We start from the raw sequence: 24,068 nt of genomic DNA, 5'->3' as shown, positions 1-24,068 counted from the left end.
TGCTGATGAAGTGATGGCATTGTGAAATCTGTCGAACTGAGGGGTGGTATTTTACCACTAAGAACAGGGATATTCATCAAGTACCCATTCTGTCTCTGTCTCTGTATGGTAAACGGGGTACGCTCGGCATACCAGCGTCGTAACACGCTAGGAACGACTCCTGAGATCTGTTAACGCTTCAACAGCAAGATCCAGATAGAACAACATCAATGCATCTCAATGGGACACCTTAATACTAGCACATACCAGTATCTGTCAATCCGACAGTTATGAGCCCGGTTGCCCGTTGCAATATCCATTAAGATATATCAGACCTCTCTGCTCTGTATCTTAGCGACGTGTATAATATTCCGCAGTGCCGGATACCCCTGAATAGCTCGGATACCTCTGAATCGCCCGGTTACCCCTGAACGGCACATGCGAGCGTTGCCAACGACCGATTGCGAACAGGACGATAAAGTACAATAAGGGAAAGCAGTATAAGGATGTCAGAAGGCCTCTACTCAGAAGAACTGAGGGCAGTGCCTCAGGACCAGCGACTACGGTCGGAAAGTCAATGGAGAGTCTGGATCGGCCACATACGCTCAGCAGCTATCTCTGAAGATGTGTGGGACTATCTGAATCCAGATCTTGCAGAAGAGAGCGTACGACAGGTTCCCGAGGCCGCCCGAGAGCCTCAACCTAGCAGTATTCGCGAAGATGTGGAGGATGAGTTTGAACTCACAGAGAAGGAATTTACCCAGTGGACTCGACGCATTCAAGCCTATGATAGGCGTGAGGCTCAACGGGTGCGCCTGCTGAAGGTGATGGCACGCATGAACAGCCTAATCACACGTTCTCTCGCAACCGAGTATCACTATCTCACAGTCGATGAGGTTTCGCCGTATCAGAAGCTTGTCAGGCTAGCTCGTGAATTCAAGCCAAAGCCAGAGACCCGGACCGAAGAGCTTCGAGCTGCGTGGAGGGCCATGATCAAACAACCAACGAATAACGTCAATACAGATCACTGGCTCACTCAGTGGACGAGTCTATATGAGGAAGCAAAGTGTGCAGATGTGCCTGATGTGGTATACAGTGTCAAATACGCTATTCGAGACTTCCTGCGCGCTATTCAGCCTATAGATGACGTATTCTGTACCACGTGGCAGGAGAAAATCCTCATACACGATATATCCTTCCACGACGTTATCTCCGCATACCGAACACGCCGTAAGGCTCTTGGACAGTCAGCGAAGAAGGGATCGTCGAAGGTTGCACTTGCCACGCTAGATGGTCAGCATGAGGCTAAACCTGGTCAAAATAAGTCAAAGCCAGCGGAGAAAACGTACCGTACACGGTGCCCGTGTGGTAATGGTGCCCATACGTATCAGCAGTGCTATTATCTCAACAAATCGCAGAGGCCAGAAGGCTGGAACCCGAACGAAGCTGTAGAGAAGAAGATCCCTGAATTCATCAAGAGGATGAGCCCCCAGGACCAGGAAGCCATCGCAAAGCTTACCAAGGTCGAATCAGCTCAGTTTGCAGCCTCAGAAGATCAGCAGTCGTCCGAACAGATTATCTCTATGTTTTCGCATAATCTTGCGGTACAAGCGGCACAAGAGGGTGATGAGTTTCCGCTAAAGGATAGCTGGATCGTCGATACTGGCGCGAATACTCACATCAGCAACGATCGTGACAGATTCATCTCATTCACTCCTGCTGACTACACTGTCATCACCGGAGACGCTTCTACAAGAATCCAGGGCTTTGGAACGGTCAGACTGAACCTCACAGACCCCAAGACCGGAAAGATCTCTATCGGAGAGGTCTCGGACGTACGGTATTCGCCAGGATTCCACACGAACCTACTTTCGGCGTCGAGACTGAAGAGCAAGGGATTCATCATGAATATCGAGTTACTGGCACTCGTTCGCCGCGGTCAGCCTATTGCAAAGCTAGAGGAGAAATGTGGGCTATACGTACTCGAATACCGGCCAATTCCGGCTGGATTCGCTACAATCAAGCATTCAGAAAAACCATTAATATCCTCAGCCACCGCCGAGCGTTGGCATCAACGCCTAGGTCATATGTATGATCAGCGTATCGAGAAACTTGCAGAACTCGTTGATGGAATCAAGATCATTGGTCAGCATGTCGATGATGCTGCCGGCAATCCTGAGAGATGTGAAGTCTGTCAAATGACTAGCGCAAAGCGCCAAATCTCGAGAAGAGCTCATGGAACCAAGTACGGCAGATATGGTCGAATTCACTTTGACCTTGTGCAGATAGAGACAGCATACAACGATGATAAGTGGATGACACACTTCTACCTCGAAGGGATACGCCTACATGCCGCCTCAACACACCAGAAGAAGAGTGGTTGTCAGGATGCAGTCAAGAATTTTGTCGCGTTTGCAATAACACAATTGAAGTTGCCAATTCGAGCCTTCCGCTATGACAACGAGCGCGCTGCCGGCCGCACGGTAGAAGACTTCCTCCGTGAATGTGGCTTCATCGTGGAACACAGTGTGGTGGGCACACCAGAGATGAACAGCTTCGGTGAACGATCTGGGGGGTGATAATTGCGAGGGCACGAGCCTTACTGTTGGAAGCAGGCTTGCCGAAGGCTCTCTGGCCAGAAGCTGTTAAAGCAGCTGTATACATCATCAACAGATCGCCCACTAAGCTTCCAAACGGTCAGTGGATTATTCCGTACGCTGAGGCAACAGGAATCGATCACATGCAGCCAAAACAACGCATCAACCTCTCAAATCTGCGGTTATACGGATGCCGCGCTTACGTGCGCCGCCAAGATATTCCAAAGAGCCACAAGATGGAGCCGCGCGCGGATATCGGATATCTAGTAGGCTACACAGCCTCGAACATCTGGCGAGTGTGGTTTCCGCACAGAGGAGCCGTGCGAGAAGTCAGGGACGTAGTATTCGACGAGAATCTACGATATGACCCCAAAGAACTAGTAAAGCCACCCATTAGCGACGTAATCGAAGCTATGCCATGGGAAATCGGTGAAGATGAGCATGAGGACATCGAGCAGCTCACACAGCGTGTCAGCCAGCCAGAAACAAACGAGCCAGCTAGTGAAAGCACTCAGCAGTCACCAGAAGCTATACCGGACGTTCAACGCCAAGAAAATGCCTTTGAACCACCGAAATCACCAGGCCAACCTCAGCAGACGGTCACGCCGTCTCTAACACCCTCGGCAGAGCCACAGCTTCTGCCGGCGCCTCAGGCGCAGCAACCATCTCAAGGAGCATTTCCCGGGGATCGAGGGCCCGCACAACATGCGACAGCACGTCCAAGAGCACCAAGAGATATTGTGGGAGATGTATCGGACCAAAACATCGTCTCTGGAGCACGGAAGAGGAAACCAGTGGACCAGGCATTTACCGCCGCGCTAGAAGAGCCAGAGGACTATCATGAAGGTGTGTTAGCAGCGTTCGCAACAGGACTAAACGCTCCTCACCTTCATAACCTCGTGCACCGCGATGATCTGCCTTCAGAGCCTCAGAACTGGAAGGAAATGATCAATCATCAATATCACAAGGGATTTCTTGCGGCTGCAGGCCTTGAAATTGACACACTCACTCGTAAAAACACCTTCGAGGTAGTACAGCGTCCAACGGACCGCAGTATTCAGATCCTACCTCTCAAATGGGTCTTCACCTACAAGTTTGATAGCAATGGGTTCCTGAGCAAGCTGAAAGCGAGACTATGCGTGCGAGGAGATCTCCAGCGGATGACGGCAGAAGAAAAGTACTCAGCGACTCTCGCAGCGCGAACCGCGCGTGCTGTATTCGCCCTAGTTGCTGCATTCGATCTGGACACATATCAATATGATGCTGTCAACGCATTCCTCAATAGCCTACTAGATGAGGTTGTATACGTCTCATTACCACCAGGGTTTGAGAAAGATGGTAAGGCCAAGTGCTGGAAGCTTCTTAGAGCTCTATACGGCCTACGAAAATCTCCACGCCTATGGCAACGAGAAGCGTCTAAGATCTTCACATCTCTAGGCTTGCAGGTAGTGCAGGAAGATATTTGCCTCTTCGCAGCGGACGGCATCATGGTGTTCTTCTATGTTGACGATATCATCATTGTAAATCATTCTTCAAAGCATGCAGCAGCCAAACATCTGAGAGAAGAGCTCAACAGACACTGGGAGCTTCGAGATATGGGAGAGGCGCAGTGGTTCCTCGGGATACGCATTATCCGTGACAGACAACAGATGGCCCTATGGCTCTGTCAGGATTCATATATATCCTCGATGGCTCACCGTTACCATCTTACTGGATCTCGCAGATATGATACACCACTCCCTAGTACCCCACTCAAGCCATTTGACGGCCAGGCGACGCCTCAACAGATTCACGAGTACCAGGAGAAGGTTGGCTCAGCTCAATATGCAACGACGATCACTAGACCGGACTCAGCGAAAGCGACGGCTACACTGGCTCAATTCCTCACAAATCCCGGTCCTCAGCACCTTGATGCAATCAATAGAGTCATCTCGTACCTTGACAGCACTCGGACATCGGCGATCGCGTACAGAGCGCGTGATCGATCACAGAAAAATTGTCAGATACCGGAGGCCGTTCAGTTCTTTAGTGACGCCTCATTCGCTGATAATCCCGATCGAAAAAGCTCTGAAGGATACACATGTATGATGTTTGGAGGACCTGTCGATTGGAAAGCTGGCAAGCAGCGTACGGTGACTACCAGTACAACCGAAGCTGAGCTCCTTGCGGTTTCAGAAGCTGCCAGGACCGTGGCCATGTGGAAACGGCTATTCAAAGCAATACGCTTTGATCCTGAGCATGAGCTAAACATCAAATGCGACAATCAGCAGACTATCGGGATCCTCGAAAAAGAAACACCTCAACTGCGCACGAAGCTCCGTCATGTTGACATACACCAGCACTGGCTCCGGCAGGAGGTTCAGAGCAAGCGCATCACCGTACACTGGGTGAAAACCGCCGATATGGTAGCTGATGGTCTCACAAAGCTACTACCCCGCCAAAAGCATCTCGAATTCATGCAATCGATGGGTATGGAAAATATACGGCAACATCTGGTGGTGGGCGAGGTCTAACGCACACATCTGCAAGAGCAGAAAGGGCACTCGCTGAGGGGGTGTGTCGAACTGAGGGGTGGTATTTTACCACTAAGAACAGGGATATTCATCAAGTACCCATTCTGTCTCTGTCTCTGTATGGTAAACGGGGTACGCTCGGCATACCAGCGTCGTAACACGCTAGGAACGACTCCTGAGATCTGTTAACGCTTCAACAGCAAGATCCAGATAGAACAACATCAATGCATCTCAATGGGACACCTCAATACTAGCACATACCAGTATCTGTCAATCCGACATTCTAGAAAGAATCTCTGTGTGCATGTGGTGAAACTGATTTCGATCCTCCCTGATCGATGATACTCTACCGGCGACGCACAGTAGGAAGCTGTACGGAAGACTCCTTAGGGGCGGGACTACCTGCTGACGCAGCTGCGCACGGGCCACAATTGGCTGTCCAACTATCGCAAGAAGATCGGTTATGGCGACGACGACCACTGCGACTGCGGCGCGCAAGAAACAGATATCCACGTGCTTGTGGACTGTCCAAGGTTGGTGGAGTTGCGGAGGAAGCTAAGGAGAGAAGTAAAGGACGCGTTCAATAGTGTGTCGACTTTGCTGGGAGGCTCAAAACAAGTGGCAGAAGAAAGGTTTACTGAGATGTTAGAAAAACCAGAACTTGGCTTTGTCCAAAAACGCGATGCGAACTGCCTGGAAGCTGGCGTGCCCGAATATATTGTAAAACCTGCCCCTTACGGGAATCATTCTTGGAATCTGGCTCAGGATGTCAAAATAACCACTTCGGAGAGAGTCATTTTTGCGCACTGCTGTTCCTGAAAACTACATACACCTTTGTTTCTTCGGGCACCGGAAGTTATATTTCAAGATTACATTGATTATCGTGTCGATTTATGGAGCATGATGAGCTGCATGATAGGTGAAATCATACTCGGGTAATCTATAAAAACCCAAGCTAATAGGTTGGCAGCTCTTTGAACTGTTCGTGGGCCAACCACCTTTCGACACATCCTTAATAACGCCCACAATCCTTGTTGGCCAAATGCGAGAGATGGCAACTGGTGAACTACCTGAAAGATGGCAAGATAAATGGAATACGATGAACACAGGGGACGTCATGGCCATAGAAAGGACCGGGCCCAACTTGCAGGAATGGCTGGAAGAAGTATATTTTGGTGACCCGCTGGGTCCCGATCTCACACGAGAGGACAGTGGGGCTGGGGCAAATCGTTGGAAGATTATTGCATTTTGAGTGGAGTTTTTCTATGAGGGAATTTTGTGCTACAGTATTATGGGACACCAGAGTCATTAAAATAGATGGAAAAATGATGGCGGGGGAAAAGTGTAGGCCTTAGCAAAAAGTAACGGGATGAGCGTCTATCATGCCGCACAGCAATTGGCTGGACATATTTGTCATTGTAATACCAAACCTGCATTGCTACAGTGATTCGCTCCAATTGGTTGCTTGAGTCGGACGTACCTGGCATGGTACGATATGGGATTAGCTCCTTTCGTCCAACAAAAAAAATCGATTTGTATGTTTTCGTTCTCAGTTGCGGATTTTCACACGCTACATTACAAAGGTTGATGCATGCTCCGGCAATCGGCTGGGGCAAAGCCTCCGCCCTGGACTGCAACAGGGGATCCAAATTTGGCCCACAATCAGATAAGGTTAGCTGGGAAAGTTGATTTCGTGGTTTTGCTAGGGGCCTATTGATATTTTATTTCACTTGTTGCATCAACGGGCCGGACAAGAAGAAGCAAAAAAGGAATGGCGATAATAATGGCCTTTGGCTATACAACTGGTCTGCCTGTGGGCCATCGAGACTCTCAGTGGCGAGTTGTTTTGCACAATTTCCGAGCGTACCCTCAACTCTAGTGCAGCCACCATGCGGTGAGAGCAGCTCATTTAGACCAGAAAGCAAATAGATCTACAGTGGCCAAGAGTTGTCTTGTTACTGATTGGAAAGGGAGTGCCTTCAGTTCACCAATGGCTAGGTAATCACGGACGAAATCTCAACAGCCCCATTTGCTGTTTCTAACAGTCTGGGATTATAGAGGCTCGTTCCTCTCTTGCGGGACCCTAATCACCCTGAGGTGGATGATCCGGGACCCAATAAAGGTGCTCACATTGTCTTTAACCCGTGAAGTGACGAATAAGCCGTAAATGCCCTAACCGTCATCCACAGTGGCGCCCAGTGTCCGAGGATCAGAATCTTTACTGTGCTGTGTACCAACTCAAAGAATGCGAACTGATCCACACTGAGCTGGGTCTCCCTGTTTGTCCCCAAGCCTTGGATGTGATCTAACCCGCAGCAGCAGTGATAACAACGCCGATAGCTAGAGCTACTAGTCACTAATAGACCGCTACCTATTCAATCACCAAGTCTAATTAAAGTGAACCGTGCACTCATCACTGCAGTCACGATGTCCGAAGTAAGCAGGAGACTCCGAGTCGCTCCGGATGACCTCCGCTGCGCATAGAAACGAAGCAATCACATTATTAGTCTGGCAACTGTGGCTTTTGATACAGTGAGATCCAATCAGCTCACCCTTGGCGTGTATACAGGGGGTAGGCGTCATATCAGACGGTGTGCTAGTGTCTGTTTCAGACCGTGAGTCATATTATCTGCTTATGTGATGTTTCTGGCCTACACTACGGTGTTCTTGAACCAAAGGCTTAGATTGACAGGAACGGAACTTCTTGTCAGTTTCATTCCCGGGTCTATTCCGCTGATTACTTTGGCATTTGTCATTTTCTCAAGGTTCGATTTCTTGTCTTACCATGAATTTTATTCGCAGGAAATTCTAACTCGCAATATTTAGTGACCCAGTTCATTACCAGTGTGATCAAGAAAGATGAACAACGGGTTTTTTCTCATAAAAACCAAATTCGGCATCTGCCGTGTTGCAGAGAGCCTCCGACAATTTTACGTCCCATGGGAAGAATACCTAGAGAAGCGGAAAGAGGAGTGTGACTCCCTGGAAAATATTTGCAAAGTATCTGGAATCAGCGTGAGAGGTTGGCTCTGCAGATGGCAGAGGGGCGAAATACGGGCCTCCCTGGGACAGCGTGCTAAGCATGACTCTTCGCCAAATATGTACGAGGCATGGGGGGGGAAAGTTGATCCCGGAGAAAAGATATTAGAAGCTTTGATTCGGGAATTCTTCAAGGAGACCGGCCTGATACTTACTTGCATATATGATCAAGTGGGCGACAACGACGTGTTTCATACACCAAAAAGCAGGAGATGGATTGAACAAATTCATTTCCTGGTTCAGGCCAAGAAGTCTCGAAGGTCTCTAAAGTCTTATCGCTGTGGATCTTACCCCGTCGTCATGGATCCGAACGAGCATCAAAATTTTATGTGGGCTCCTGGCAGACTTGACGCATTGGAAAATCTTCTAATGACGGGAGCTACCAGAAACCACTTTGAATCAGCAATTGCAAAGTTCAGGGAGAAGGTTCCTTGTCCCAAATGGCAGAAGCCTTTGGCTTTTTTCTGGGGATGCATTTGAATAGCTAGATGTTCGAATGCCAAGGAATGGAGTGACTCCGGGCTGTGGATGTGGACTTGATTCTTCGGATCTAGTGAGCCTTAAGGTGCTACAGCTCTGTTCAGGCTGTAGTTTTAGGAAGATGCTACCTGAAGACGTATATTGTGAAGTCTCGAATACGAGGATGTCCACCACCATCGATCAAGAACAGAAATTCGATTTGGGCTCCTGGTCTCGCTGGCACTTCAATCCGGAATGTGCATCGATCTCCAGTGAGCGTCTCCATTTTTTAGCTCGGCCCTCGCAGCAACTGCACACAGTCTGCATACGTGCCTACCCGCACTACATCTTTACCACACTGCAGTTTACACTTTGATTAGCAAAACATGTCTCTGTTATCTTGTATAGCCTCCGTTCCATTTCGGAATCTGGAAGGAGACCGAATAGTCGGCTCAATGTCCCCATAGTTCATGGCTCATGTATTGTTTCCGCCCAAGTCATAAAAGGTTGCTCTAGTGCTCTTGTCTTTATTTCTCTCCCATCACTACTCTGCTCCGTACTTCATTTGTCGGAACGAAACATTTCCGTCCCTAGTGATTTTGAGCATTCATGAAGAGGTTTGCCAGCCCTGGAAAAAGCTTACACGAGGTACACTGCGAGCAAACGCGTCTGGATTTTAGAGGTCGATAAGCGAAAAGCAACCCTTTTGCGAGTCAGTCGGTCGTGAAAACCCCAACCCCGGAATTTTGGCCTATAATAAAATGGTCAAAACCTTGCACGACCATCATCGCATGCTTTGCTATTTCAAATTTGTTCAGAACTAAATATCGTTGATTTGTTCATGATTAATATTCCCCAGAGACAAATTCATGACGGGGTGTTCAAAACAACATGTAATCCGCCGATGACAAGTGGTGGATGTTAAGTGGATCCATTCCTAAGCTCAATTCTACGTATTTTTTACACAGGCTGAGGGCAATAGGATCAAAAGCAGAAAAGTGGGGGGGGGTGGGTGAAGTCTTTTTTGGGACTGAAGAATAAACATCCAGTGAGACACTGCCGCGCTGACTGCCAGTTGCAGGTAACAGGCAGACGAAAAGGGGAAAATAAAAGATGGCCATTTCGTACTTGAAAGGGAACGGAAACGCTTCACCAATTTTTTTCATGAAAAGGACGAGCCTCTGCTCGGCGATGTGGACATGCAGGTCGTCAGACAAAATGAGGAAGAGATGAGTATGACTCCGTTCCTCAGGATACTGGATTACACAATATAGAGACAAAGACTGTGCCCAATATTCATATAATCAAAAGTTTCTTGTCCCTTGAAAGGTATTCGAATAAATCCTCCTCATTTAGTAGATGACTCATTTCTGAATTGCCGAAAGTTTCTGACGACAATAGGAAATGAGCCAATCCAAGTTCTTCCTGTCACCTTCTATGCGGCCGCTGATTAAATTCCAAAACAGCGCGCGTACAGTGGGAATAGGTGAAAGAAATTGATTGCCGAACTATGAGAAATCATTCTTGCCAGTGGCCCTCGACAAAGCCATACACTGGCCTCTATTGATCTGGGCAATTGTTACCTGGGCTCAATTTTGGTCCTTTTACAATACTTCTGTGCGGCTGAGTTGGTGAGCAAGGCACTAGTTCGAATATCAGGCGGTCTTACACCTTGGCGGGTTTGTTGTCCGGCAGTATGCCCCAACTGTTCCATATCATGTTAGATAGATATGTACACAACTAGAGACGAGATCGTTCACCATACGTACCCTGTCGTGCTCCCTACTAGCTAAATAGATCCCGGTCTGAGACTTGTGGGGGCTTGGTGGGATATAATTGGACCAGCGTTATTAATTGTCTGGCATCGTTCGATCCTATCTGTCAGTATGAAGCAAGCTTTGAAATCAGTGCGAGGGCTTATGGTTTGCCACCATTTGCAAAGAACAAGTATATCAATGGGTCGGTAGTGTTCAATTCCTCACCACCAAGGTTGATGCAAGCTCCAGCGATTGGCTGGAGCAGAGTCTTTGTCTTGGGCTGTAACAAGAAAGAGTCCAGTATTGGCCCATAATCAAGTTAAGGTGAGTTGGAAAGGTTCTTGGAAGTTGGACGTTCAAATCGATAGCCTTGGCTGAACAGAAGGATCAATATATCGCAACTGAACCGTAGAAGGGTGGTTTGTTCGTATTCAATTCCGATGATATGACGGGTCATATGGTCGAGGTCCAAAACACGCTCTTTTTGGCCGGCATTGTGTACATCCAGTAAACGAATTTGGCTTTTGACTCGGTAGCACAGAAAGCCTTGGTGGTACAAGAAGTCTGCGGCATAAGCCAGCACTGAAACAGAATATGGGGACGCAGTGGAGACCGCTTCATGAACATCAAAGCGATGTTGGATGGCCTGATAATAGCCGGTCTTAGTGGCCCAAGCTACTTATCCTTCTTTGCTGTAAAGCAGAATATTCTAAGATAAGTTTCAGCATGGTGTGTTGGTCCATAGCGGGTAGAAAACGTTTGTTTCGTTATTCTCACCTTGACAATAGCCCGTGCAATGATGCTATTTTTCATTAAGCTAAACATTGAGCGGCTTGAGCGACTGAGGTGCATATAGTCTCGAATGTCGAGGTAGGCTGCTATGTGAAAGAGAATGTCGAATGGTAAGGACACCAAGGTAGGCGATGACTTCAAGGTAGGTGATGACGACATACTCTTTGACAGAGCCAGAGATCCAGGGCAAAATTGGAAGGGGGCAGTACAAGATGGCAGAAACGATCAGACACCAAGTGGCACAATGTGTCGAACTGAGGGGTGGTATTTTACCACTAAGAACAGGGATATTCATCAAGTACCCATTCTGTCTCTGTCTCTGTATGGTAAACGGGGTACGCTCAGCATACCAGCGTCGTAACACGCTAGGAACGACTCCTGAGATCTGTTAACGCTTCAACAGCAAGATCCAGATAGAACAACATCAATGCATCTCAATGGGACACCTCAATACTAGCACATACCAGTATCTGTCAATCCGACAGACCCTTTCATTAGCATTTCTGAAAATGGCGCGATACGGAACGAGTCTCATCCGGTGTAGCTATCAACGCGACCATATACTTGGCGCCAGATAGAAGATGGAGCCCTGGAGAGCCCTTATGCTTGGCGCCAATGAAAGCGCTGGAATTACGACCGAGTCAGGCCCTGGCCCCATCTCCAGAATCTTGTCGGTGTCCGCGGGCTCCGGGCGCGGGACTCTCAGAGATCCCACGGGCATGGAGTGTCAGTTCACAGTTGTATTGCGACTTCCGTCTCCATACTGTTCCTTTTTTTTTACAGGTAAACGTTTCCAAATTAGTTAAATCACTGATGTTCTCTGTGGGGCACCGATTCATGCTAACGAATTGATCATATTTCATCCAGCCGGGTGCTCTATGCGGCTTCTGATTAGGGGACCTATAGATATCAAGAGGCCAAGTCTTTCAATCTTGGAAGTACTGTACCGAGAGACATTGAGTCTATTTATACCCAAGTCCCCATTTGTCTCTACGTCGGACTTCCATCACTACTCGACAAGGATAAAATATAATTCCAAGGTTTGGCAAACTGCTGCAAATAATGCAATGGCATTCCAATTTCTAGAATATGTCACCAAGGCAAGAGTCTATTATACTTCGGCGAGGTGAACTCTTGTATACCAATCACTGGCTGAAGCAAACAAAGAGCAAAGGAAGTACAAACCAGCCACGCCAAGGGCGGCCCAACCGGGGTAAGGCCCGGAAACCCCAAAGGCAAACATCACAAAAGCGGCACCAGTCAAGCAAATGATTTTTATCACAGGTAGTGATCGCACAAGCAAGCTATGACCCTCTCCCTTACGTCGATTTTTCGATCCCATAGTAGCGACCAGGAAGGAGAAAAGGATACCATAGAAGATGCAAAAAGCCAATACCAAAGGTGTTAAACCCCAGGGGTAAAAGGAGATCTGCAAAAACCCCAGGCCTTCCAGGCCGTTAAACGTGCATGCCCGTATGAGACACCAAAGAGAAAGAGAAACGACAGAGAGAACCAGCGTTACAGCGGGAGCGGTCAGAGAGCCGGATGCGTAGTAAAGCTCGTAGTCAGGATGGTCATTGAAGGTCCGACGGGCCAAATCTCGCACAACCGGCAAGTGGAGCTCGCTGTAGGCCGGCAGTTCAGAGGCGTGCTCACTGCGGTCGACCGAAACAGAGCACAGTTGGCCCTGAGGCTCCTCCACTTCTTGAGTCTTAGATTCTTGAGATGTGTCAGCAACTACTGGAAGAGCCCAATTACAGATATACTTTGAACTCACCCGGATAGAAAAATTCAAAGGCAGTTACCAAAGGAACAGCAAGAAGTGCAATAGACATGACCTGACCGAAGCTCCACTCCATGTCTTCTTTATTGAGAAAGAGACGCACGGTGTTGAACAAACGCTGAACACCCCAAATGAAGCTGATAATGAGCCACCAGACCTGGGTTCTCAGTAAGCTTGGGTTAAATTGAATCATTGATGAACCCACCTCAAAAAACATTGAATCCCAGGTATCTACTAGGATACGTAGAGTGAGGAAAAGGGCCAAAAGGGGCCGATACAACAGAAGCCTTTGCAGACTATGAAGGAAGCTTGGAGTAACACACCAGCCTTCAATCGTTCGAAGGGGTTTGCGTAGCATATGGCTGATTCTCCCGCGGATAGTCCGAGCAAGAAAACTTGACAGACTCTGGTGCAATTTTAACACTCTGCACACAAAGCCAACAAACACCAAAACGACTGATATAGACATAGCCATCATAGAAGAGTCACTTAAGACATGACCGTTATCAACCGAAACATACATATAATTCGGAGCTGGATCAGGGCGTTGTACTGGTATTAGGTAGCAGATGGCATAGTCCTGAGGTGCAGGACGACCGGTGCTTTTTGCAGAATATCCATATTGCCATCTGTAGTTGGCCGTTGGAAGGAATGCCAAGATCAGTAGTACAACTAATACAAACATACAGATGAGCCGCCAGATTCGTTCTGCCGGCCGCTGATGTAGGTAGTTTCGGAGAAGAGTCAGACATGAGAGATGGGTCAGGCTAGAGAACCATGCTAGGTAGACAAGCACCTGCCATTGGTATGTCGAGATTCCGCATTTGAGCTGTGCCGCACCGCTGACAATGATAGAGATGCCGGTAATGATTTGAATATCACTCATAGAGAGAATGCACTGTGTTTTCGTTTGAGTATTGCTGAGCATTGATCAATCTAGGAGCTCATTGCTGTAACATACCTTGACGAGCGACTTTTCGAGCCGGGTATGATTTTTCCGCCCTCTACTCATTGTGCCAAATGCCTTGAAAAAGAGTTCTCGTGGGCCTCGAAGCACTATTTCATCAATTGGGTTCGGTCGTGGCCGTACACATAGTAGAGGATTGGCCTGCTTGTCTCGAAAAGGGTCCAGACGAGGTTCATAGGAAGACAAGTAGTGAAACACAATAATGAACACCGCGATGCCCGCAGTTGCACAGTATCCTATCAAAACCTTCGAAGGAAGGTAAGCGTTTCGACTCGCAAGGTGAATTCGCAATTGGCTATACTCACTCCGATCCCTGTGATGTCATTATCTTCGTTGATATCAGTCGGGTGCACCGAGCAATCGTAACTGCACATATTGATAGCGACTTGCTTGTGCCCTTTTCGGGCATTGATTTTTTATCGTTTCCGACCTACAACAATAGGTGGCTGACAGAAATATTTCCGCACCGGCGGGGTTGGATACGAAGGGGGCAGAGCGGCCAAATGTCGGAACCATGGAATCCGGATGCCTGGTTTGCGTGGGGGATTTTCCTAAGGCGGACTAGCCCATTATTAGTCAACAAAACTAAAAAGGTTAGATATCTGTATTAATACATGTATTACGATGACAGAGCCCCCTATCCTCAGCGCTGGTATTCCATTAAGACAGAATGAGCAAAGATATTCGGCCTTGCCATATCTCCTAGATACTTGGTTTTATTTCCCTTGATTATGACAATTCGTTTGGGAGTGCAAGAAAATGACCGACGCCGACAAACCTCGCAAACAATAGCGAGTAAAATGGCCCGGACTGAACAGACACAGTACATATATGGCAATTTGATGGACGCTCAAGGATGTTAAAAAAGATTCCGCTGAACTGAAAATCAAGAGACTGATTGTGGTGTGAATTTGCGATGAGCAATCCCCAACAACCCTCCAGCAATGAGACCTTTCTCGCTGCGCCTTGTTAATGGAAGCCATTACTCAAAAAGCACCTCATAGTCAAATCGGTTGTCACAAATATGAGTCATGTGCTATAAACGGTGGCAGTCTTGAAATCATCCTTCGTGGCCCTGGAAATGTCGTGCGCTGGGCTCGCTCGCAATCTCATGCGCATTCCCCTGTGCAGTCTCGTAATAGTCGGGAGCACTACGGAAATCTTCCTTCGCAGTATCTGTAATTGTCGACCTTCGTCGAACGTGGGTGTCTCGGCAGGCCAAGACAAAGAACAGGAGGTGAAGAATTCTGAAGCAAGGTCAGCAATAGTTTTAGTATATTGACCGTCGAAAATCATGTACCCAGCTACAAGTAAGAAGATTGCAACAATGTCATTCCCGCGCCCATACGAATAGCCACTTGCAGCTCTGGCGTTGAGGATTCCGAAAAAGAAGTGCACTACTGCAAGAGCAAAATCCAAGGCGGTGACGAACCCTGGATGAATGGTACGCTCGGTGAGAGAGAAGATCGAAACCAGGGCAGACCAAATGGTTGTCACCGCGAGCTGCTCAATGTCAATCAGTCAGACGTGCTTTGACTTGGCCTTTCAAGCTGGGGGCTGCATACGATAATGTAATAGATCACTCCAGACGCTGGGTAGTAGGTTCCCATTGCTATACAAACGATACCAATCAAAGCAATAAGAGCATTAAAAGCTCGAACAGCTGTCCTCGGCCCCGGTGTCTCTGCAGTCCACAAGTCGCGAATGATGAATCCCATGATGATTGCGGGGAGAGGCCAGCAGGGGATTGAAATAGCGGCGCTTGGTAGGCAGAAGGATGTTTGGGACAAGAATGAGATCAATAGAAAAGAACAAGATTGAATATAAGATGCAAGTGCTTTACTAGATGGCTCAGGGTGTTGAGATATGTTCTGACCAACCTACTTATATCGCGCGACGAGGCGGTGTTGGCGCCGATCGCCTACGTTGTATCCATGTCATAGCCAATTCAGCCTTGCACTCAAAAATACGTTTATCTTGTCTTGGATTTTATTGAGAATTGCATGCTGGTCTATCATTCGTTCATGTAAGGATGGATCTATGCAAGGATGCCTTGGTACTTCGGCGTCTAGCCCGCCAACGAAACCCGTCAAATGAACCTATCGAGGGAAAAAGAGTGTTTTTAAAAAGCTTTCCTGGTCTCATTTACCAACAGCTCCAAAGAGGAACCTCACTATATCACCAGGGAACAATAGACAACGACTTGAAGTAGTTTTGCCAGATGCTGCCTCTTATTTGGGCAAGCATGTAGGGCCAGGATCTCGGGAAGACTCCGCAAATCTCTCGATGACACACTAACCATTTCGGGAAAATGCCCCAAAGAATATATGTTCAAATTACCACATGCCACAGCCTCCCTTGGCGGAGTGGGAATGTGGATCCTCTCCTCCATGCCCTGCATGAGTTTAATGGACTGTCAGGACTGAGGAGACATTTATCATTTTCTTCTATGACTCGCATTCGGATACACCAGGAGGTTGTATCCAATGATTCAAACTACGTATTATGGCAACCAAAAATGTATATGGATATCTCCGTGAGCCTCCCTGGTTCTACGCGATGGGGATAAGTACATGGATGCTCCACGGCATACGAATAGGGAAATTCGTTATGAGGCGGCTCGACCCGCTTCTTGACTCGAGATGTCTGCGTATCGAGCTACTGCCGCGATAAAAATGGCTCACAGCCTTCTACATAAACATAACGGTTCAACGATCGGGGAAGGCACACATCATCAACGGAAAGGGGGAATGAGACCAGGGATTTTCGGGACTCGGCTCATGAAACTTTCCTAGAATGTTCGGCTTTTACAACCACGGTGTACATGACAAGGCTGTGACTGTGGGGAATTGGGTGGGGAATCAGTTCATGATATCCTTCAATCACGTACTCCTGGGCGGTGATTCTCGAGTTTTTTTCTCGGCGACCAAGATATGAGCCCCTTCCCCCCTTTCCGATTCTTCGTGCATAGCCCCAAATCTGCACTGGGAAATTCCTGGCGGGAACAGAGTACTGAGACAAAGTTTTGATCTTATATCCCTTAGGCGCATCGCGCATCAGTTAGCACAGCCTTCTCGTTCAAACAAGTTTGTCCCTGGCTCGACGTCATATCGAGTGCTTATCTGTGCCTAGCGTAAGCTTGTGATCTGTCTTCTGGATAAGAATCTTACATCTAACTGTCACTTCGGGTTCCATCCATCAAGCGCTTTCAGCTTCATTCCGAAAATCGATCATATTGTCTCATTTTCACGACATGGATGTATTCCCCCTAGAATTTTTGGCAGCTTTGGTGTGTTGTTGCGTGACCAGTGTTGATTCCAAACGACCAAAATCATCTCCCGAGGAACGCAAGGATCGCAGAGAGCGCAAGGCTCGCAAACAAGGCAAGAAATAATGAAGATGCCTTTGGTTATATGTAAGTGGTTCTTCGATACTGAGCTCTATTGCGGCAAGAGATGGCAAAAGATTCTGGCTGACAGTCTGACCGCAGAAACCCTCAACTCGGCCACGCAACATGAGAACAGAATTGAAGAGAGGTCTTTTTAATGCAACCGCTGAAAAGCCTGATACCCAAATGTAAGCTACCGCGAGTACAAACAGCTGCTCTTCCATAATCTGCACGAGCAATACACACACTAATCCCTCAATGCAGGTCCTCGGTATTTATTCACTTGGGTCAATATGTCGGATTGACGGATACTGGTATGTGCTAGTATTGAGGTGTCGGATTGAGATGCATTGATGTTGTTCTGGCTGGATCCCGCTGTTGAAGCGTAATCAGATCCCAGGATCCGTTCCTAGCGTGTTACGACGCTAGTAATCTGAGAATACTCGGTTTACCATACAAAGACAAAGGCAGAATGGGTACTTGATGAATAACCCTCCCTCAGTTCGACACCATATTATAAAGTTCCTTTATATCATTTCGATTTTCTATTTGTATCAGCGGATGAGAGCTTATATTGGAAAGGCTGGGTTTCTGTGCAGACTCGTTTGCTATATCATTCTCGATTTTTTGATGTGCCGGTTGATCTATGCTGCCTACTTGCACCCTTCCATCATTCTCCACTGGGCTATGCATGACAATGTTCTAACCGTCAAAATCCAACTTTTTTTTTTGGTCCACCCATCCACCCACTAAGGCACAGGCTAAACACACCGAGGGGCTTTGGGTGAAGAAGGCGGTAAAGAAAGTGCAAATATTTGCGGCCATTTTTTTATGTACATTGGGAGGCACCTTCGGGCTTAATCGACACATGCAGGGTTATAACCGCTCCCTTTAATTTCTATACCATAACACGACATTATTCAAATACCAGACGGAGGAGAAAAGAATATTCAGTAGACAATCACTGTTCTGTTGCTCAAAAGCGAGGGAGGCGGTATACACAAACTTTTGGCTCTCGATCTACCTTAGGTTCAAACCAGTCGGCTGCTCCCATTTGAGTTGCATGACCTTTCATGGACTAAGAACCCACTGTCGGGGTCAGCAGATTGCGCGCCATCATACTCTTATATCTGGCATTGGTAAACTTTCGACATATTGTAACTTCTGAACAAGAGTCAATGAAAAGCTTACTTAGCGGTCCCACCTAAATAACATGAGGGACAATCATCATTCTGGCCGCCACCACATATACTCTTAATTTTCTGTAAGCTCAGCAGGACACTGTTTGGGTTCGATCCATGGCACTTGACATTTTACTCTCTGTTTCATTGTTAAGCATATTTGGCTGATTCATCTGAATTTGTTACTCTTATTACACCTTTTTCGACTCGGCGTTTAACACTCCCCTGTCTTTCAGTGCTCCCACCGTGAGGAGATTCATCACCGTAATATTTCTAAAATCTAGGGCACAGGATAATTCTGGATGGGCAACCCTCGCCATCTTCTTGCAATGTCCGGGAACCCTGCCAGATCGAGTCAAACTGGCTGGTTCCAGGTAACGTAATTCACATGCGAGCTGGACACACAAGCGAGCTGGACACCCCACCAAAAACGCGTTAGTTAATTAGATCTCTCTTCTTTAACCACCCACTATGCCACCAATTCGTACTCAATCCTCTCAAAAACGTACGGAGCAAGAGGGTAGGATCTTATTAGCTATTCAGGCTATTCGGAAGCAAGAATTTACCTCTATTCGTGAAGCAGCACGCCAATTCAAAGTACCGAATTCAACTCTCGCTACACGCCTTAATGGGGTTAAAAACCGCGTTGAATCTCGCGCAAATTCATACAAATTGACTGAAATTGAGGAGGAATCGCTTCGAAAATGGATTCTCTCAATGGATTCTCGTGGAGCAGCCCCTCGGCCTTCTACTGTACGAGAAATAGCAGACTTACTACTCGCGGCGCGTGGATCTATCCCTCCTCCTTCGGTCGGCCAAAATTGGGTTACGAATTTCGTTAAAAGGCATTCTGACCTATCGGCCCGATTCTCGAGACGCTACGATTATCAGCGAGCAAAATGCGAAGACCCGAAAATCATTTCTGAATGGTTCTCTCTCGTTCAAAAAACGATTCTAACGTACGGTATCGATCTCGACGATATCTATAACTTTGACGAGACCGGGTTTGCAATGGGCTTAATTGCGACCGCAAAAGTTATTACGAGAAAGGAATTCTACGGTCGGAGATCGCTTTTACAGCCTGGAAATCGCGCGTGGGTGACTACAATCGAGTGTATAAACGCGTCAGGGTGGGCGCTTCCTCCGTATATCATTTTTAAGGGTAAAGTCCTTATTGAATCTTGGCTCGACGGCCTTCCGCTTGATTGGAGACTCGATGTTAGTTCGAACGGGTGGACTTCCGACGAAATTAGCCTTCGGTGGCTTCAAAAGCAGTTTATTCCGTCTACTTTTTCGCGTACGAAAGGGAAGTATAGACTTTTGATGATGATGATGATGATGATGATGAACTCATTTGCCCGATGTAGCTCGCTCTATATATATGCTGCTATGCGGGAGTGCTGTCAGGCCTGCCGACAGCTGCAAGGTGGTCGCCAGCCCACTAGGCGATCGTCAAGGAACTCGTCTTGCGAATTTCTGATCAATCGCCCTCGAATGGAAAGATGTAGACTAAACAAAAGAAATGCACGGATGCAAACATGGTAAACACAAAGCCAAAATGAACGAACGTCATTTACCCCTGATCGAGGGTAGGACCCGGGCCCCACTTCAACACACACCATTCCCACGCCCTCTTCTCTCCAACCGTCCAGTCTTGTCGGCTGCCGCTTGCGTGCTCGCTTGGATCAAGGGAGTACTGTGGACCTGGCACTGCACTCCTAATGGGCGCCATCCTTCTTCTTCCGTCACACTGTCTAAGGGGTCTTTATCTCCGCTCCTTCGTCGTTCTCTTCCTCGCCCAGAGCCGTAGGGTCGACTGTCTGAAATTGGCCTAGGAGGCCGGTCTTGACCATAAATTCAGCCACAGCCGTGCGAGCCTCCGGTCGTGTCAGGAGTTCGTCTCGACTAAGAGTAGTTCCCTTGTCGGAAAGGGCGCTTCTCATCCAGTCTCGCTCATCCTGGTGCAAGGGGCACTCCAACAGGACGTGGATCATTGTTTGGTTGCCAAGGTCGCAACCACACCGCGCTGTTTCGCGTCGGTTGATACGGTTCAGGTAAGCCCCTAGGCCAATTCGCCCAGTACGAAGCTGCATCAGAATCGATGTCGTCGCTTTGCACAGGCCCGACCAGTATTCTAGCGTCTTCTTGGTTGGTGCTTCAATCAGGCGTCTCGTCGGGCGGCTGGTCGTTTCCTTGGCCCACGTCCTGTCCCACTCCAGCTTCGCTTCTCTGCGAATTCGCCGTTTCGCTGCGGCTGCGAGGCATATACCTCGGTTGCGAGGGTTCTGTAGGCCGTCCGGTTCTTGGGCTGCTTGTTTTGCGTGTTGGTCTACAATCTCATTGCCAATGACCCCTTGGTGCGCAGGAATCCATCTGAGCTCTATCCGGACGCATCTGCCAGCAAGCCGCTGGATCAGGCCGAGGCATCCTGCTAGATAGACCTGTCCTGACGGCATCCGCGGTCGCCTCAGCGCCTTCAGCGCTGCTTGGCTGTCTACAAAGATGACTACCCCGTTCTTCGCCTGCTTAGCCCATGGCTCTGTGCTTTCCAGAACCATTTCAAGTGCCATCTCAATGACTCGAAGCTCTGCCGCATATACGGTGGACGTATTATCATCTCCCATCTGGCTATGAGCATGTTGATCCTCAAGGTCCACGACCGCTGCCGCTCCGATCCTTCCATCAATTCCGCTCCCGTCGGTGTACAGAATCAAGGGTCTTTCTCTTGGGTCTTTCGTCAGGATCTGGTTGTGATTGTTCACCGCAGCTTCTCTGTCCTCGATGATTACCTCTGGTGGCGCTTGCCATGGTGCCAGGACGAATGCCTTTCGACTCTCCCATTTTCTCGTCAAAGTATCCGGGGGAGCCATAAGACATCCGTCCGCCTTCCAAGCTTGCGCCTCCATTGGTGACCATCCAGCCCAGTCTTTCTCATCTGCCGGTCGTCGACGTAACATCGTTGGCGGGACAGCGAACTTTGGTCCTGTCCGTAGTCGAAGGGCCGTTTCTTTCACCAGTCGATTCATGTGAACAGAAATAGGCGGTAGGTAAAGCTCTGCATTCAGTGCCTCTGCTGCCGTGGTTCTGAAAGCTCCACTGATGAGACATGCTGCCTGCTTCTGGATTGCCACGAAAGGCCGACTGATTATGCGTGCCTTGGAATGACTGATGAGCATAGGTTGATACCACGCGGAAACCCCAAAGAGCATCTGCGGGATGATCACCGCTTGGTAGATCTTTCGCATTGCATAGAGTGAGGCTCCCCACGTTGACCCTGCCAGGCTTCGTAGTGCGTGGAGAGAGACACCGGCCTTGGCCACCGCTTTCTCGCGGTGATGGTGGAATTCCAGACCCGGATCTAGCCAATAGCCTAGGTACCGCTCAGCCGTCCTCGTCGCTGTCACCGTGTGTCCTTGTAGAGAAAGCGATGTGTATTGTGGGTCGACTTCCCTGGTGTTTACAAAATGCACGAGTGCATACTTCTTCGGGTCAAAAACTGATGCATGTTTCTCGGCCCATTGGTCGGCTTTGCGGCATGCCGTTCTGAGTTTCTTGATGGTTTCGCGTTCGCTGTCTCCCTTCGTCATGAAGCAAACATCGTCGACCCACCCGTTGCTTGTCACACCGTTACTGCAGTTCTCAACGAGGTCTGCGTTGTAAATGAGATATAGGATGGGTGAGATCGGTGATCCTTGAGGGATGCCTGTAGGTGTCGGGATTCGATCGGATGTGCCCTCGGGCATGCGGATCTTTGTGCTTCGATTGGTCAAGAAGGCCCTCACCCAGGGAACGAAACTTCCCAAGCGACGTTTCTTGAGGTTGTGTAGTAGACGTTCATGGGAGACATTGTCGTACGCTCCGGACACGTCCAGCATTAGCAGAGATACCACTGGCTTGCCCTTTCCCCATGCGGTTTTGATTCGGTCGATGATAATGTGGATAGCATGATCGGTGGATATGCCCTTTCGCCCGCCTAGATGGGTTCGTGGGAGTAAACCGTTGGTTTCTGCTGCGTAGCTGATCCGTCGCGCGACAACTGCCTCCAGCAACTTTCCGAGCGTGTTCAGCAACGCGACTGGTCTGTAGGATTTCGCGAGCTGGTAGTCGCTTTTGCCTTGCTTCCGGAGCACCACCGTGATTGAGCGCTGGAAATGTGACGGGTTGTATCCCGTGTTTATGCATGCGTTGAATAACTGGACCACTGTTTCTAGAACCACCGGTATCTCGATAAGCTTGTGCCAGAGAGAGTTTGGTATACCGTCTTCTCCGGGTGCTTTCCCTGCTTTCGCTCCTCGCACCGCCTCCTGTATCTCTTGAGCGGTGACTGCTGGAAACTCGATTTGCTGTGGGTACTGGAATGAGTCCGTGTCGGATAGATCGGCTGGCGGCGGTTTGGGGAAGAAGGCAATCCGGAATGCCTCTGCCTTTTGATCAACTGTTTCTGCGAGAGTTCCAGGCATTTGGGGATCCTGTATTTTCAGCGAAGGGGTGATACCCTTCTCGTAGGCCCCATCTCGGTTTCTTGCCCATTTAGCCAATCGCCACATACCCTGTGGACCATCTTCAATGACCTGCTGGACTCGGCGCCGGTGCGCCCTTGACAAGGTTCTCTTGACGAGTCGTGTTTTTCTGTTGCGTGCTTCAGAGTAGCACATCCAGTCGTAGGGGTCTTGAGTTCTCGTATGTTTGCGACGGAGGCGACGAACCTCTTTGACCGCAACTTTACACTCGTCGTCAAAGTCGGGGTTCGACCACGCGGATGGTTTTGCCCATGGGGTTGATTCCTCGATTGCTGTTTGGATCGCTCCCATCAGCTCCTGGCATTTGGCTTCTATCCTTTGCGGATTTGCCCGGTATAGGCCTCCTGTCCGTAGACCTCCTTCGATCTTCTGGGTGAGTTTCTGATCATCGGTTGCGTTCCAGTTTCTTCTCTTCTGTTGTACTGCAATGGGTGTAATAATATCAAGCACAGTCCTGATCGGGAAATGGTCGGATGCGTGTTCGATGTCATCCGCCCTCTCGCAATTGATAAGCCTGTTGACCAGGTTGGATGTGATGAAGGTGAGGTCAATCACCGACGACTGATCGTTTCGAGACCAGGTAGGTCTGCCTTGTTGGGTCGTCAACTCGAGTCCCCATTCATTGGCGATTTCTAGGAGTTGCTCGGCCTCCTGATCGGGCCTGGTCCCTGTTCTTCCCCATCTCGGGTGATGCGCGTTCATATCTCCAAGGATGATGTGTTCTCCAAGAGGTCGTTTTGACAGCTCATTTCTTAGATGTCTAAGAGTATTGCTGCCCGGCCTATTGTATATGTTGTGTATGAAGAGATCTGTCCAGTCTCTGCCCTGATGAGCCTTTCTAAGTTTCAGTAACTGGTAGTCCTGTGAGACGAGTTGACACGACCAAGTGCTCGGGTCAAGCCTTTTAGACACAAACAGGCATACGCCCGGTTGGGAGAGATCCGAGGCTTGGACTTGATTGTCCTGGCCTTGGGTTGTTCCGTCGGCAGCTGCTTTTGGTGGGTAAATTAGCTGGAATGTTGCCGTCGCTGGTTGGTGTGTTGTGTGTTGCATTTCGTTCTTCCATGGCTCCTGCACCGCGACGACGTCCGCC

The 24,068-nt window shown here is 48.7% G+C and overlaps 3 protein-coding genes across 3 annotated transcripts; 1 reads left to right on the top strand and 2 right to left on the bottom strand.

Annotated features, from left to right (window-relative positions):
- Positions 1–485: 485 nt before the first annotated feature.
- N7508_011095 (uncharacterized protein) lies at positions 486–5,089 on the top strand (the record flags this gene model as incomplete). The annotated part of the gene is made up of 2 exons (XM_058469155.1): positions 486–2,538; positions 2,595–5,089. 2 exons carry the CDS (start codon positions 486–488, stop codon positions 5,087–5,089), a joined length of 4,548 nt encoding a protein of 1,515 aa, XP_058314133.1.
- Positions 5,090–12,247: 7,158 nt separating this feature from the next.
- Positions 12,248–14,260, bottom strand: N7508_011094 (uncharacterized protein; the record flags this gene model as incomplete). Its single annotated transcript, XM_058469154.1, has 4 exons — positions 12,248–12,855; positions 12,914–13,817; positions 13,881–14,132; positions 14,192–14,260. The coding sequence occupies 4 exons, from the start codon at positions 14,258–14,260 to the stop codon at positions 12,248–12,250; spliced, it is 1,833 nt and encodes a 610-aa protein (XP_058314132.1).
- A 686-nt stretch (positions 14,261–14,946) lies between these two features.
- N7508_011093 (uncharacterized protein) lies at positions 14,947–15,604 on the bottom strand (the record flags this gene model as incomplete). Its single annotated transcript, XM_058469153.1, has 3 exons — positions 14,947–15,133; positions 15,187–15,389; positions 15,452–15,604. 3 exons carry the CDS (start codon positions 15,602–15,604, stop codon positions 14,947–14,949), a joined length of 543 nt encoding a protein of 180 aa, XP_058314131.1.
- Between the last annotated feature and the right edge of the window lie 8,464 nt (positions 15,605–24,068).

The sequence above is a fragment of the Penicillium antarcticum genome (genome assembly GCF_028974205.1).
Source record: "Penicillium antarcticum strain IBT 31339 chromosome Unknown utg000010l_segment0_segment0, whole genome shotgun sequence".
Lineage (NCBI taxonomy): Eukaryota > Fungi > Ascomycota > Eurotiomycetes > Eurotiales > Aspergillaceae > Penicillium > Penicillium antarcticum.
Note: the sequence above shows the minus strand (reverse complement) of the source record. Positions and strands in the feature narration are given on the sequence as shown.